This window comes from Xyrauchen texanus, chromosome 5 (assembly GCF_025860055.1).
Source record: "Xyrauchen texanus isolate HMW12.3.18 chromosome 5, RBS_HiC_50CHRs, whole genome shotgun sequence".
Taxonomy (NCBI): Eukaryota; Metazoa; Chordata; class Actinopteri; order Cypriniformes; family Catostomidae; genus Xyrauchen; species Xyrauchen texanus.
The window spans coordinates 24,899,453-24,917,227 of record NC_068280.1 but is presented as its reverse complement, the minus strand read 5'-3'; the positions used below and the strand labels follow the sequence as shown (position 1 = coordinate 24,917,227).

General features: G+C 37.9%; 1 protein-coding gene across 1 annotated transcript in view; it reads left to right on the top strand.

Annotated features, from left to right (window-relative positions):
* Nucleotides 1–17,775, top strand: part of zc3h13 (zinc finger CCCH-type containing 13) — a 59,286-nt gene that overhangs the window by 29,851 nt on the left and 11,660 nt on the right. The window contains 2 exon segments of the mRNA XM_052127511.1: nt 14,783–15,278; nt 15,417–15,526. Coding sequence (XP_051983471.1) covers nt 14,783–15,278; nt 15,417–15,526 — 606 coding nt within the window.

Below are 17,775 nucleotides of genomic sequence, written 5' to 3'. Positions count from 1 at the left end.
TCCTTATTATTTGAACTTCAATAAAGGATGCGTTAAATGCAGTATATAACGGCACAGTGTTTCATATTTCATGATGACACTGCTTCTCTATTTACTTATTTTGCATTTTTGTATTATAATACTCTGTAATCTACATCACCTTAATCAGTTTGCAAAGTTTGGAGTGTGTCTGGACTGTGAGCTGTTCTTTCTTCCTCTCCTCAATCAAGTGCGAGCTGAAGTGCTGTTCTCCCATGTCATCATTAGCATTTCAAAAGATCTCATGTTGTGTTAAATGAAATCAGACGACCCTTCGATAACAAAAAAAAATGTGTCGACAATGTTGACTAATTGTTTCAGCTCTAGTAAATAGTACGTTATGCAAGTAAACAATAAAAAAAATTACAAAAATGTATATGCAACTAAGTATATGCACTTTCTAAAAATTAATTTAATAGACTAAATGTTTCAAAAGCAAAAATGTGACCAGTTTAATGAAAAACTAATGAATAAATATAATTTGTGAAATAGATATATATAGAATATATATATATATATAGAATATATATTTTTTTATATAATTGTTCCTAGAAAGGTTGCCTAGAAGGTTCCTGTATAATTAAGAGCATAGGTTTTCATTGTCCTAACAGGACAAAAACACACATCAGGTTTTTACAAGCTTGATCCAAACCAAATAATTGGGTGGTTTGGAATCCTATTAAAATAAATATTTTCTTAATGTGTCTCAGTCTGAACCCCAGAGTATGTGAGCGGAGTGGAGTGGGAGCGGAGCTTGGAGTGGAGCGGCATGATTTTGCCTGGAGCGAGGAGCAGGTTTTTAAAATAAATCGGAGCGTCATTGTTTTCTCTCGCTCCAACAGCACTCCACTAATGCTTCATCATGGGCAAAACACCTGTTAACGGACCTTAATGCAATAATTCACCATGTGTTAAGAAAGATGGAATTTATTTTTATAATTGAAGTCTTTATTTATTTTTTTAATTTTTAACAGAACAAAACAAACTCAAAATAAAAATAAAATAATAACAAGACAGCTTCCAAACATAATTAATTCCCATTTGTATTTTGGGCTCAGTCTCACTAACCACTACAGACAGAAACAAAAGGATACATTAAAATCAAATTATAAAGTGTCTATACATGCCACATCACTAAAATAACAGACTTAACAAAAGAGAAGCGTACACTAAAAAAAAAAATATAACAAAATCCATCAATCTCAGTCAAAAACCCATCCCCAACATTTTTCAAAGCTCTCCCTGTCATCATTAATCCTGGCCAAGAATTTTTCATATGACACAGTTTTCAACATATTTTGTTTCCACCTGTTACACTCTGGAGGAAATGGATCCTTCCACACACTCAGAATCACTTGGGCAGCTGTAATCACCCCCACCTTTATAACCACAAAATCATATTTCAAAACTCCCGGTAACACAGACTGATCCCCTAATAAGCACAATCTTGGTGACATGGGTATTGTCAGGCCAATCCACCTTCCTATACTGTCCAGTACTCTTTGCTAAAAGGGGTAAACTGTCCCACATTCCCAAATAGCATGCAGAAATGTCCCTGGCTCTGAGCTGCATTTCCAGCATATATTATTGGGCATAATTCCCATTCTATGAAGTTTAGAAGGAGTAAAGTACCACCTATGTATTAATTTGTACTGAATAAATTTACCTCTGGCCTCTCTTATATATTTATTGGAGTGTGACAGAACTTTGCACCACTCTTCTTTACCAATGACACAACTCAGATCTCTCTGCCAGATGATCCTCAAATTTTCACATATCTCTTTTTTTAAATTGTTAAATAATTTGTAGAAAACGGCTGCTCTATGTGGTGAACCAGATAATTCTAAAAACTCCACCACTGCATTTGTGCTTTGGGTAAATTTTCCTTTGGTAATACAATCACTTATTTGTAAATATTTCCAAAAACTTGTTTTCCTAATCAGACCATATTTTTGGGTTATTTCAGCAAAGGACATAAACACTCCCTCTGAATAAAGATCACTTATCCTGTGTATGCCTTTGGCCAGCCATTCATTCCAATATACAGTTTTTTTCCCAATCTGTTCCATAACAAGGCATAAGGTTGTCTTAAATGAGATGCTCCACACATCTTGTGTACCTCTACCCAGACAGCTTTAGAATACATGAGTACCGGGTTATGATGAAAGTCCTGTCCATTATTAGCTGATCCCTGTGAGAGAACATCCAAGGGTGTAAAAGGACTCACTAGTTCCTGTTCGATCTTGATCCAGCTCAGTTCAGAGTCCAACCCTGTCTAGTGTTTGACCAGTCTTGACATTTGAAATGCTAAATTATACAGTTTCACATTTGGAAGAGCCATTCCCCCAATGTCTCTAGAGGCCCACATTTTCTTTATATTAACTCTTGGCTTCTTATTGTTCCACAAGAAATCTTTAATTATCTTCTCAAATTGACTAAATATATGTAAAGGAATTCTTACGGGTAACATCATGGAAACATAATTGAACTGTGGGGCCACCACCATTTTAATCACATTAATTTTACCCCATAATGTAAGATTCAATTTTCCCCATTTATCCAGATTTGTTTTTATTTTTAGGAGGAGAGGTTCCATATTTGAAAGCATAATATCCTCTAGGTTTGGGTTTAATAATATTCCTAAATACTTCATACCTGAAGGTAGACACTTGAAATTGAATGTAGTAATGTATCTAGAATGGCATGATGCTGAGAGCGGCATGCCTTCCGATTTGTTCCAATTTATTTTATAACCTGACAACCTTGAATATGACTCAACACATGTGAGCAACACCGGTAGAGATTGCATGGGATCAGTTAATACTGCTAAAATGTCGTCGGCATACAGAAACAGCTTGTGTTCCGTACTCCCTGCGTGAACACCTCTGATATCTGTATTAGCGCGAATCGCTAGAGCTAGTGGCTCCAGAAATATCGTGAAGAGCAGTGGGGACAAAGAACACCCTTGACGGGTCCCGCGTGAGAGATTAAAAAAGTCTGACACCAATCCATTTGTCAACACTGCTGCCCTCGGACTGGAATATATAGTTTTCACCCAGTTACAAAATCCAGGCCCGATCCCGAACCTTGAAAGGGTTGCCATCAGAAAGCCCCATTCTACCCGATCAAAGGCCTTCTCCGCATCGAGCGAGAAGGCCGCCACCGGGTCTAGACTAGATTTACTTTTGTGTATAAGATGAATAAGTCTTCTCATGTTATCACCCGAACTCCTATTCTTAATAAAACCAACTTGATCACAATTGATAATATCTGGCAATATCATATTCAAGCGGGAGGCTAAAACCTTTGTCAAAATCTTACAATCAACTCCTAAAAGGCTTACTGGTCGGTAATTCGCTGGATCTGATATATCCCTATCCTTTTTAGGAATAAGGGAGATTAATGCATCATTAAATGTACCCGGTAAGGAGCCTATTTCTAGTGCCTCAAGATATACTTTATGCAAGACTGGAGCCAGGATATCAATATATTTCTTATAATATTCAATCGGGAAGCCATCCAGTCCTGGCGACTTCCCATTTTTCATTGTTGAGATAGCAGTTCTGACCTCTTCTTCTGTTATAGGTGCATCCAGCCTTGTTTTTTGTTCACCAGAAAGATTTGGTAATTGTAGACCTGAAAAAAATGTCTGCACCTCCTCCTCATTAAGCGCCCCAGCAGAAGTATACAAATCTTGATAAAATGATTTGAAAATTGAGTTTATTTCCTTTGATGAGGTTACCACTTGGTTATCTTTTTTAATCATTGATATATTGTTTAGATTATCTTGCTGCTTCAGTTGTCTCGCTAATAATCTACCATTCTTTTCACCACCTTCATCAAATTTAGTTCTAAGCCTAAATAATGCATATTCAGCCTTTTTATTATAAACATCATTTAACTCATATTTTAATTTACAAATAGTCTGGTATTTATCCTTTGAATATGTCTCGCCAAATCCTTCTCCAATTCACGTATTTCTTTATCCAAAGTTTTTTCTCTTTCTAAATTATTTTTTTTAACTTTTGTTGCATGTGCAATTATCTTTCCTCTTATATATGCTTTGCCCGCTTCCCAAACTGTGGCTACTTTTTCTGTGGAACCCATATTGATTTCGAAAAAAAAATTAAGATCCTTTGTTAACTCTTCACACTTTATTTTGCAACAACATACTATTGAGCCTCCAGCGACCCCTCTTTGTTTTATCCGTGTTCAAATCGATTTGCAACTCTACTGTAGCATGATCACTAATGGCAATGGTACCAATCTCACAATCTACAACTGAATCTACCAACGACTTTGATATTAAGACGAAATCTATCCTTGAATATGTTTTATGACAATTAGAATAAAATGTATAATCCCTTGTACTAGGCTTAACTAACCTCCAAATGTCCACTAGACTAAGGTCCTCCGTCAGCAAATGAATAGCCTCTCTGTCCCTAGGTGAAGACCTACCCCTGGGTTTGCTCTTGTCAATTATCCCATCCATCACCTGATTGAAATCTCCGGCCAATATTACCTGCCCCTCACTATCACCTATTATCTTGTTAATTGGATGAAAAAAATCCAGCTCCTCTTTATTAGGTGCATAAATATTACACAAAATTATTCGAATTAACGCCTCCAAACATATAATGCGGCCTTCCTTATTATATTTTTTTCAGCATCACAAAGCTTAAATTTTTATTAATAAGGATCAAAACACCATTTTGTTTGCTTGAATATGAACTATGAAAGACGGTGCCCACCCAATCCCTCTTAAACTTTTTTGCCTCTTCCTCTCCTACGATGTGAGATTCCTGGATAAATGCTATATCTGTATTTTTAGATTTTAAGTATGTCAGCACCTTCCTCCTTATAACTGGGTTCCCACATCCCTTTATGTTCCATGATAATATTTTAATATACTTATTCATCTAAAAATAAAATAAAAATGCGCTTTACAACCCTGGCAAAGATCAAAAATTTTACACAACTCAAATATATAAACACATCTGGCCCATTCAAACTAGCTGTCTTAGAAAAATCACACATGAACAAAATGAACACCCTCCTTTGCATAGCAACCCAGAACAACGTTGCTAAGCGACCCCCACCACCCCTTCCTCCCATCCTACCCATCCCAAACTAACTATAGCTTGAGTCACTAAACTTTACTTGGTCCGTGAGACACATTAGATGTCCGACGGCAGCACAACCCCTGCAGCCCCGTTATACCCATTGTTTGTTACCTTAATAGTTTTCAGTTGACATACACTTCTCCAATATGTTACATTAAGTCCCGCACTCTAAGTCGACTCCTGCAGAAATTTCTCAGCCTTCTTTCATCTTTGAACGTTTTCTTTTGTCCGTTCCACATAAAAATAAGTGTTGTAGGATAAACCAGCCTATGCTTCACTTGTAGCTCTCGAAGATGCTTCTTCAACGGGTTGAACGCTTTTCTCTTCTCCGCCAACTCCCTTGTAACATCCTCAAAAAAGGAAAGCTTAGCGCCTTCCCAGTCGATCCCCCTTTTCTCTCTGGCCACTCATAGTATTTTCTCCCTGGCAGATGAACGTAGAAATCGAACAAGTATTGCCCTGGGAGGTTCCTTAGGGGCCGGCATTGGTACGGGGGAACGATGTGCACGTTCAATTTCAAATTCACTTCCCGAAAGCCCAAATGCTTTATCCAGCATCCCCGTCACATATTGATCCATTTTTCCGGGTTCCTCCACGCCTTCTTTAAGTCTGATAATCCGTACATTATTTCTCCTGCTGCGGTTTTCCAGGTCCTCCACCCGTGACCACAAAACCTCCAGCCTCTCCTCGCATTTGTCCACTTTTGCCTCAGTAAGCATGTTAACATCTTCAATGTCTGATATACGCTGTTCCGCCTCTCCCAGCCTCACTTTTATATCTTCCACTGAGTCTTTTAGTTCTTTTGTGTCTTTAATAGTGGTGACATCCTTTGCCACCACCTGAAGAGTAGCATTCATCTTCTTTATTTCTTCAAAAACGTCCCTTTTACTGTCGCTCCCCGTGCTCTCCTCCGCTGCTGTTGGGGGGACGTCATCAATCACAGGTGTGTTTTCAGACAACTCCGGCTCCGGGGTCTGGGCCGAGAGCGGAGCCTGGGCGAGGCTAATGCTAGCTTGCTTCTTCCTCGTGGTAGCTCCCTTGAAAAAGTTCGCTTTGTTATTACTTGCCATTTTCCCGAAGTCTGCAATCGTGGAAAAACCTCAAAGTCGACAAAGGGTGTCAAAATTCTGACCACAATATGGTGGTCAGTCTCCAATTTCAGGACATTAATCAACGGGCTCTCGGAGCTCCTCTAGTGTGCAGCCATCTTCCTCGGTGGTCCCACGTGACTCAGAAAGATGGAATTTCTGATATAAACTAAGTTATATCAGATTAGTTACTAATTTAAAATCTAGCAGCATTTGGTAATGTTCGACTTCCGGTGCGAAGGTTACTTTCGCTTTCTGTTGTCACGCTCCAAATTATTGAGTTAAGCTTGCAGTAAAGCTTGACTTAACTACACGCTTGTGTCTCATCTCTTTATTATTTCATCAACTGGCATATAATGAAAATTAATAATGGGATGGTGAAGGAGAGCATGAGTGTGGAGGTGATTGCCACGATCAAAGGTTTGTTATGAAATCCTAAAAGAGTTGTCCAAAAAACACTATGATAATCCGTTCACATGTGGAGAGAAAATCTAAAGGTCAATAATACATATATCCCCTATTAAATATTTTGAATAATCATATCAACATTCTAATCTAATGCATCTCATTCTTAACTGTAGGCTGTTATGTCCCGCATTAAATAGAATTGAACTTTTAATGATGTAAACACCAACTGAACTAATCAACATGTTAATATTGCTTTTGAGTTTGATTTTAATCGATTACCATCTAAATTTATTTTAGTGCCGTAAGCTAATTTATGCGTTTTACCTTTGCAGATGAAGAAGCTCAGCAAATGCAAATAGAGGAAAATGTAAAATCTTAAATTCAAACGCTAGCATTTCTAAAAGTGAACTCGGCATTAGACATAGTTTTTACAGTCTTATCTAGTTTTGATTAAAAAAATAAAAAAAAGTGTAGAAAATTCAGAGAATGTATTGTATTTTTTTTTCCTTTCACAGAATTATAGGGCAAGGTTAATTAAAAGAAGTTCAATAATAGAAAATAATAGGCAATAATACATAGGCCTAATAATGTTTTTTAAAGTTTGATTTTGTTCTGGTAAATTATCAAATTTAATTTATATTTTATATATGTGTGTGTGTGTATATGTATATATGTCTATATAATTTTTTGCATTTAGCAATTTATTTAATTGATCAAGCCCAGAGAATGCTGCCAATATGTTTCAAAAGTAAGCTATAAAAAAATATAAATTTTATATTAGGTTAATTTGGATTAATGCTCTAATAAAATACATTGTAGCTTTTCTTCTAGTATTGTTTATTTATTTTTCCTTTAATACACCATCTGCATGGAAGTAAAGCCTACTGAAATAATTTTACAGTGGAGAGGTAGTTCGGTGCTAATTTTGCCATGGAGCGAACACCGAGTGGGGTTTCACGAATCCAAGAGCGCGGAGCGAGCGAGTAGTGGGAAATGGGCAAGCTGGAGTGATTACAGAATGCTGTGAGCGCAGAGGGGAAATTGTTGCCGCTCCACTCACACACTCTGGTCTGAACTGATCGGATTTCATGTGGGGTCTTTTCGTCATTTGTTGTGTGCGACTGGTTGTTTCATCAGTTGTTGCGTGTGAAGACATGCACTGCATTCCAAATGGCATATCCAATGCCTTCACAGGATTTAGAAAGGAAAACAATAATTATGGCCATGCTGTAGGATCGCTATAAAATCATTTTCAATAAAAAAAAAAAGTGAGTTCTGAATGCCCTTTTTATCAAAACTTTCAGCCCTCCTACAGTGGAAGGTGAAGTATGAGGGGAATTTCTTCTGATTGGAATGCACCCATATATCATCTATACTAGTGTTGTCACGGTACCAAAATTTCAGTAGTCGGTACCAATACCAGTGAAATTTAACGGTACTCGATACCATTTTCGGTACCAAAGCAAAAACAGGTTACTAAACAACATTCTTTTATTAACAAAGTTAACAAAACATTAGCAGCAGAACTAAGAACAGAAATATACCATTGAGCAACACTTTAATTTAAATGTATTATTTTTGAATTATAACAAATCTGAACAATGTATGCTTAAAGTATTTTTGAACACTTATATAAGATTTGCTTCAACTTTTGCAACTTTTACTTTGTGTTTACCAAGTACTAAAAAAAACTAAATAAACAAGCATACAATAGAATTAATAAGAAACAATTTCCAAACTAATGTGCAAAGTGCTCTCGTATTAATAAAGCTGCATATTGTGTCGTGGAAAATTGCGACGAGTTTCTCTAAGTTGAAGAAAACTTTCAGAGTCTTGAGTTCCAGATGCCAAAGTTGTAGTTTATTGATCACCAACAAACAAGAGACCAATCAGCTGAATGTTCTGACTCTATCCTCCTGAGTTCTCAGTTATATACCTTTTTGTTATCTTCTTGCCCATTATCTCTGACCAATAGAATAATTGCTCTTGTCTCTTTCCTTCGCCACCAATATGTTCTATTTTCCTTACTAATTAAATATTGGTGGAAAATCCCCCATCTAATTATTTTTAAAAAACATACATCAACTGGTAACTCCACTTATTTTTTGACATAAGTCATAGTTCATGATAAAAGTTCATCAATTTTAGAAACACCTGTGTATGATACAAACAGCCATGTCCCCATCACATACCTTTTACCTTTGCCCTACATTTCAGTGTACCCTCATAATGAGGCGGTCTTGTTTGCTCATACACAGTATCATTTGATTAATGAAAGAAAATACAAGCTTCAAAGATATTTAACTCATCAAGGTAAAACACCATGCCAGAAACATATCATACCAAAGATATCTAACTTATTAAAAGTGTTTTCAGTAAGAAGTGCATCCTGTATTTTAATGAGATACACCATATATTTTAGAGATACGTGTCAGCATAAAGGAAATACACCAAAGATATATGTCAGAATACTACTAATTAACAGAAACAGCAAAACACCAGCTGCAAGAATACAAGACACCATTCATATAATAACTGATTAAAGAAGTACATCCTGTATTTCAAGGTTGTATACCATTCTTTGTGTTCTCTGCAGCATCAACACTTTTAGTAACCTCATATGCTCTCTCCTGGCTCACACAAAGGCCTAGAAACTCATATAAGTATTTTGATATCTAAGAATGATTATTATACCATCTAAAAAATGATTATTCTACAATAATTGCCATTTTTCTTCATGATAAGAAATGCACAGTGACATATATTATGATTAAATAAGTCGCGAGCAATCGCGTTCTAATCTTGATGCATTAAGCGTCCGCGCTCGAGGGATGAGCGTCCCCGAGGCAGAGTCTCTCTCAGCCGGGTGCAGTATCAATCTCTCCCCCTTAGATCGGGACATTCGCGCAACTCATTGAAGAGGCGCTTACCACACAGAGAAATGCCAGTGTCTGAGTTTAAAGTTATTAACATGAGCTGCTTCTGTATTATTTGAACTTTAATAAAGCTACAACGCATTAAATATAACTGCATTTGTAATGCCGGGATGTTTCATTTAAAGAGCTCCGGCTCCGCTTATTCCACAACGGACTGCTTCTGAATTTACTTTATTTATTTTTTTTTTTTATATTCCCTAATACTTTGGGATCTACATAAAATGAAGCTGTGAAAGTGAAGAGTGCATCTGGACTGTGATCTGTGTAATTATTCTCCTCAGTCAGGCATGAACTGCAGTGCTGCTCTCGTGCGTCATTAGTTTAATATGATTTCATTTAACATTAAATAAGATCAAACGACTAATCGACAATGAAAATTAATGTTTCAGCCCTAATGCAAATGATAATATGCTTTTAAACTATCCTACTTTGGTTGCTTGAATTAATCCGGGTGTCTTGTCTTTCAGGTGCTTTATTAAGTTTGATGTGTTTCCTCCTTTCGTCAGAAAATTGTGAAGCAGTGTTTACAAATAGGATTTTTGCTGATCTATGATGTTTCCCTTTTCATCAGCCTCAAATACAAAGAATTTTAAAACCAGGCTTTTTCCACTTTTTTTTTTCGACAAGATTCAGTTGAGACTCTGCAGCAGCTTTGCTTGTCGTCATCTATTGCTTGTTGTGAGTGTTCAAACGTTCCCGACTCTGCATGGGTACCGGGTAGACTCGGTACTCCGGTACCTTCAGAAATTCTAGTATCGTAAAAACAAATTTTGTTTCAGTACCGACTTGGTACCGGTATTTTTGCAACACTAATATATACTGTATGTTACAGGGCAGCAAAGCGGTACAAACCTCTTTTAAAATAATACAGACATTTGGTTTACTCACTCAAAGAGATGCGCTAAGGTGCAGTATCACACACCCAGGGCCGGCCCAGGCTCTGTTGGCACAATAGGTGAGATTTTGAAAATGACAGCAAGATGCTGCGCCTGCAGATTAGGACATACATCGATGCAGCATTTTGTGTGTTTGCTGGGATTCAAGGAAATCTTCTTGCCAATTTACAGTATTAGTCTTACAGTGGGTATGGAAAGTATTCAGACCCCCTTACATTTTTCACTCTTTGTTATATTGCAGCCATTTGCTAAAATCATTTAAGTTCATTTTTTTTCCTCATTATTGTACACACAGCACCCCATATTGACAGAAAAACACAGAATTGTTGACATTTTTGCACATTTATTAAAAAAGAAAAACTGAAATATCACATGGTCCTAAGTATTCAGACCCTTTGCTGTGACACTCATATATTTAACTCAGGTGCTGTCCATTTCTTCTGATCATCCTTGAGATGGTTCTACACCTTCAATTGAGTCCAGCTGTGTTTGATTATACTGACTGGACTTGATTAGGAAAGCCACACACCTGTCTATATAAGACCTCACAGCTCACAGTGCATGTCAGAGCAAATGAGAATCATGAGGTCAAAGGAACTGCCTGAAGAGCTCAGAGACAGAATTGTGGCAAGGCACAGATCTGGCCAAGGTTACAAAAAGATTTCTGCTGCCCTTAAGGTTCATAAGAGCACAGTGGCCTCCAGAATCCTTAAATGGAAGACGTTTGGGACGACCAGAACCCTTCCTAGAGCTTGCCGTCCGGCCAAACTGAGCTATCGGGGGAGAAGAGCCTTGGTGAGAGAGGTAAAGAAGAACCCAAAGATCACTGTGGCTGAGCTGCAGAGATGCAGTCGGGAGATGGGAGAAAGTTGTAGTAAGTCAATCATCACTGCAGCCATCCACCAGTCGGGGCTTTATGGCAGAGTGGCCCGACGGAAGCCTCTCCTCAGTGCAAGACACATGAAAGAACACCTGAAGGACTCCAAGATGGTGATAAATAAGATTCTCTGGTCTGATGAGACCAAGATAGAACTTTGTGGCCTTAATTCTAAGTGGTATGTGTGGAGAAAACCAGGCACTGCTCATCACCTGTCCAATACAGTCTCAACAGTGAAGCATGGTGGTGGCAGCATCATGCTGTGGGGGTGTTTTTCAGCTGCAGGGACAGGACGACTGGTTGCAATCGAGGGAAAGATGAATGCGGCCAAGTACATGGATATCCTGGACGAAAACCTTCTCCAGAGTGCTCTGGACCTCAGACTGGGCCGAAGGTTCACCTTCCCCAAGACAATGACCCTAAGCACACCGCTAAAATAACGGAGTGGCTTCACAACAACTCCGTGACTGTTCTTGAATGGCCCAGCCAGAGCCCTGACTTAAACCCAATTGAGCATCTCTGGAGAGACCTGAAAATGGCTGTCCACCAACGTTTACCATCCAACCTGACAGAACTGGAGAGGATCTGCAAGGAGGAATGGCAGAGGATACCCAAATCCAGATGTGAAAAACTTGTTGCGTCTTTCCCAAAAAGACTCATGGCTGTATTAGATCAAAAGGGTGCTTCTACTAAATACTGAACAAAGGGTCTGAATACTTAGGACCATGTGATATTTCAGTTTTTCTTTTTTAATAAATGTGCAAAAATGTCAACAATTCTGTGTTTTTCTGTCAATATGGGGTGCTGTGTGTACAATAATGAGGAAAAAAAATGAACTTAAATGATTTTAGCAAATGGCTGCAATATAACAAAGAGTGAAAAATTTAAGGGGGTCTGAATACTTTCCGTACCCACTGTACATATTCAATTAATCTGCCATTTAAGTAGATCCTGGAAGAGAGATGATAAAAACATTCTGCATAGTTGTATCTTTTAAGCCCAGAAGTAGTAGTGCAGTCATGCACTCAGTGTATGATGCACACTTTTCTGAAGTGTATACTGATTGGAACATTCTGCGATTGCTTGAAATTTTGCTGCTACTTTTCTATCATGTGTTAGTAAAACTGAAAAAAGGCAAAATAAAATAGTTTATTTTACCATACTTCAATGCAGTGGTAATTTAGTATTCAATTTAATACTGAATATTAAAACTGGTTTAATAGTAAAATAAAATATTCTGAAATTATAGATTCTAAAAGCTTATTTTAATGTTTGCCGCAAAGTGGACAAAGTTGTTTTATTCTGAAAAAATTATCAACCTGTTTACACGCTTGTGGGTCATGATGTGCATCTCGTCAATGGTTTGTTTGGCACCCCATTCAGCACACAACTGAATAAAATGGGCTGCATGACACTGATAAATGATTACAGCCAGAGTAACATTAGCATAAAGGTGTGAGAGACTTCAGCATTTTATAAATGACACATAGAACTAACATATTCCTCTCTCACTTGGTTTTGCTATTGTGACCCTTCTGTGTGCGAATAATGCGACGATCTATTGGGATTTTATTAAAGTTCATCTCTGAAAAGGTTTGCTTGCAGACTTGGCTCTAAACAGGTTCAGCCTTGAGTTCAGCCATATATGTATGAATATGTATATCTGGTCTCCGTGAATACAATCAGAGACAATGGTAACTGACAGTAAGTGTTTTCGGGTGTAAAATTATTTGCACAAATATACACACATTTTTGTATGTTTTGGGGCACATTTCCTTCAAAAACAACTTGTCCACTGCGTCTTCAGTGGCTCTGATGCCGGGAGTACATGAAGACTCTTTTTACAGCTAACAGACACTTTTACAGCTAACAACAGAACACTTATGATGCTTACGAAGGTGTGACATTATTCTTCTCACTGTATTTGCTCCAGCTTGGGGGAAAAATGGCAGACTGTGTGTAGATCACTCGGGAGGATATAGGGTGTTGTCCGTCACCAGTAGTGGGTGAGGCCTACTCTAACACCATGTAAAAGTGAAAAGGTCCCCTTTAAAAGTGCTGAGGCAGAGCTGAAATGGTGAATGTTGTCTGATGGCCACAGAGAATTGACCCGATTGAAATACAGATATAATACTATTTTATCACAGAAAGTGTAGTTTTGGCTGTTCAGGGCAAGACAGTCATGCAGTCGGGGGACAAAGCAGGGAAGCTTTTGGCTAGATATATAAAGCAATTTTTGAGCTGGAATGAAAAAATACCTTTTCCATGTGGATTGTTTAATGATTTTGCACTGGTACTCAGAAGGCTGCTATCTTAAATATTTTTTATCAAAGAATATTTGACATAATTATTATACATTGTCAACAAATTTTAGAAATGAACTCAAAATAAATTATATTGTGATTCTTACCGTTTTATATTCTGCTGCTCTTCTTTGTGCCTCTTCCTGCCTTGTGCACCTGATAATTTGGTTCTTTATTTCACTCATTTTGTCCACATATAAGAATCCAATAATAATATAATCGCGTAGTGCTAGTGTTCAATATATGGGTAGAGGGATGCACAGTCGTCACGAGAGGGCACACTTCCGACCAAAAAAAAACTCTCGTGCTGTCATTTTGTGGCCTATGCAGTCGCCTATGCCACGGGCCGGCCCTGCACATCAGCTACGAGCCACCACAGCGCAATGAGGTTGAGGTCTCGAAAATGAGCCGCTTGAACATTTTGAGCGAGGTCCTCTTCAAAAGTCTTGCTGTCTGGCCCTTTTAATGGTTCAATATGGGACATAAAGCCTTCAATACACGACATTTCGCAACCCGCTAAATTAATAGGTGCGATCCATTTTGGATTTAAAAAATCCAAGCAGCAATAATCATTGCATATGCCACCTCTCCAATTTTTAAGCCATTTTCTGTGAAGAATGTGTTAATATTTAGATGCCCTCATGAAAAACATCCATTGATAAACATTCACGCATGGTGAACAGACGAACGTTTGCACTGTTACTATAACAACTAATGTAGACATTCCCGCAAAAGAGACTGCAGTCTGAATGGCAAAATATCCGATCTGTCCACATGTAATATGCATTTTGAAAAGTTAGTCTAAAAAATTGGATTTTGTCCAATTTGGCCTGCAGTCTGAACAAAGCCATATATGTAAGCAAAATGGACATTATAACACCCATTTGAATCAATATAGAATCGAAATCGATAGCTTGTGAATCAATTCCTTGTGGGGAAGCTGTAATACCCAGCCCTATTATATGCTACTTATTTTGGCAAATGTAGTAGATCATCTGGGTATTCTATACATCCAAACTGTGCAGTGTATGTATAATATATGCTGCAATTGTAAATAGTAAGGTAGTATTCTTTTCTGAACATAGCCCTTGTGTTATTGATCAGAGAGTGAAAGATCTGTTTTTGTTCAGCAGAACAAAGAGCTACTTCTGCGGGCCGTCAGCAGAACCGCAGTGAGGACCTGGAGCGGGATGAGAGGAAAGATGATCGAAGGAATGAGCGAGGGGATGACAGACGAGACGACCGCACCCGTGAAAGAGAGAAGGACAGGGATAGAGAAAGGGAGAGGGAACGGGAAAGAGAGCGGGAGAAGGAAAGAGAAAGAGAGGCTGAACGAGAACGAGAGCGAGTCAGGGAGCGGGAGAGAGAGAGGGAAAAAGAACGAGAGAGGGAGGAGAGAGAAAGGGAGCGCGAAAGAGAGCGAGAGGAGCGAGAAAGGGAAAGAGAAGAACGGGAGAGAGAAAGGGAACGAGAAAGAAAGGAGAGGGAAAGGGAGAGGGAGCAGAGAGAGAGAGAGAGGCAGAGAGAGTGGGAGGAGAGAGAGAAAGGGAGGGAGGAGAGGCGGGACAGAAGAGATGAGCCACGAGATGACCGCTCTGGCCGAGACTCTCATGAAGAAAGAAAGAACACGTAAGAGCTCCGATATCAAATAAAAATGGCATTTTCAAATTAATATTATACATTTTGAAGTTCCTGTATAATAAACATGTTTACGTTAAAGAAGGGTGATGTTTCTCATGGATTGTTTGGCCGCCTCTGTATTTGCAGCCGTAAGCGGCATCGTGCTGAGAACACTCCCAGTCCATGCCCGTCTCCTAAACGAGGCAAAGACGTGAGCCCTCCAGACAGTGACGGTTACAACAGCACTGAAGAGAAAGGTACCAGTTAATCTTTGCTGTGCAAGTGTGTAAATATATTTTCTAGGGATGCACAGTTATGAATTTGAAGTGATGGACAAATAGAAACTTTATATCTTTTTATTTAACAAGAATTGTACTTTTTGCAAATTAACCATTTCAACTTGAGCATCTAGCTAATTAATTAAACATTCACTTGACACAAAATAGGAGCCTTTTAAAAGCATAGAATAGGTGATTTGAGCAACTCTTTTACTACTTTGCTGAAAAATTGGAAGTGTTCCGTTTCATAATTTATGAAATATGGTCATTATAGAAATCTGTAATATTATCATACAGGTCAGATAGTATTGTCATAACTTTGAAACGTTTCTCAACTAGTTCTCAACAAACATATTTGTTTTACAGGCAAACTATAGACTATTTTAGTTTGTGAAAACCCTCAGATGCTTTAGAGGATTTGTTCCCTGAAAGCAGCTAGACAGAGTGCAACAGAAGACATTCAAAAGCAGGGACTGAAGTAACAAAAACCGAAGATGAACTAAAGTATTTGCAGAACGTAACTGCAAACGGAAAGAAAGTCCCTTTAAATTGTTCTGGAGTGAAAACTTTATTTTTAAATAATGGTAACCCTTAATTTTGTTCTGATAATTATTTTTTTATGAAACCAAATTCTAAATGGTTTATTTCAGAAATCCTTTGGAATTACACCACTTCCGGTTGCCCCAAAGAATGAGGCTTCTTTCTTCATAGTTGAACATAAGCATGTGCTTTGATTCTGAAGGAAACTGCTGCATCACACATTTCTTTACCCATTGCACGTTGTGGAAGTAGCCTTCTGTGACATACTAAAGACTTTTTAGAAAACTATATACAGTATACTTACTATGTATACATGAAAGGTTAGTCCAGAGACAAGGAAAAGTTCTCAGTTGTTTCCTAGTCTTCACTGAATTATTGTTAGATATGATGCATTGATACATATATTATGCTGCCAGGTTCTAACTGATAAGCAGATCTGTAATTAAAACAAATTGGCCTGCTTAAGATGACGTTTAGTCCAAACATGCCCAAGCAGTTTGTGTATGCATGCAGGAGACTGATTGATATTAATGGCCAGATGTATTTTCTAAATATGTAAAATATTTTGGGGATATATTTAATATTAAGAATAAATGTATTGCTACCACCCCTGGAGTCACAAGTTGGAATCCAGGGCATGCTAAGTGACACCAGCCAGTTCTCCTAAGCAACAAAATTGGCCCAGTTGCTAGGAAGAGTAGAGTCACATGGGGTAACCGCCTCGTGGCCGCTGATTAGGGGTTCTCGCTCTCATAGAAAAAAGGGAATACATTATTGAAATACATTTTTATATAGGCTACTGTATAATATGCTTGATTTCTATGCTGATAATTCCCCCACATTGGGAAAATTTTTATTGCTTATCACTTACTTTGGTTGAGGCAAGTTGCTTATTTTGAGTGTGTTTTTCCAGACCCGGTCCCTTTTTGTTCTTGAAAGCTCTGGTAACACTGCAACTGGTACATCACCCACACTTAGCACTGAGTACTGTCATTTAAAAAAAAAAAAATAAATTAACAATTTTTTTTTTATTTAGGTCTTACCAATTTGAAAGGAGGGAGCGGAACAGTGGAAAAGCAAGAATAAGTTATTCTGCTAAGCACAAACCAAAATGGAAAAACATTTCATTTTTAGTCCCTGTTTGGACATTTTTGCCCCTGTTTGGACATGCTAACTTGGCTAAAACAGTATCTTTCTTGTTAAAGCTTGCGCGCACACTGACACAATGAAGAAAGCAAATATAAAGTAACTAATTATAATTTATAGTTCTAAAAAATATAGAATTATTAAAAGTAATTTTCCTTGTTAAAGATGCACTCCTAAATACATTTTTAAACGTCTTTATAAAATCACGAGCACTTACATGAAATGAAGAATTCAGTCATATCAGTAACCTTATAAAAGCTGTTTTATTCTACATGGAGAGGGTCTCTTCGATTAATTAATTAAATTAATCATGACTGACTGAATTGTGAATATCTACAATGGCATCTGTGATCGAAAACTATTGACTTGGAATGATGCTTTATCCATGCCACTAGGTGTCACTGCAAGTCCTAGATGACACAAGCAAAATGTTACTGAGTACACCTTTAACTGCAAATAATATATGGGTAACTGATATAATGTATTCTGAATGATGCTCCCTAGGTAAAACCTGTCATGAAATGTCTGACAGTGTGGCCATT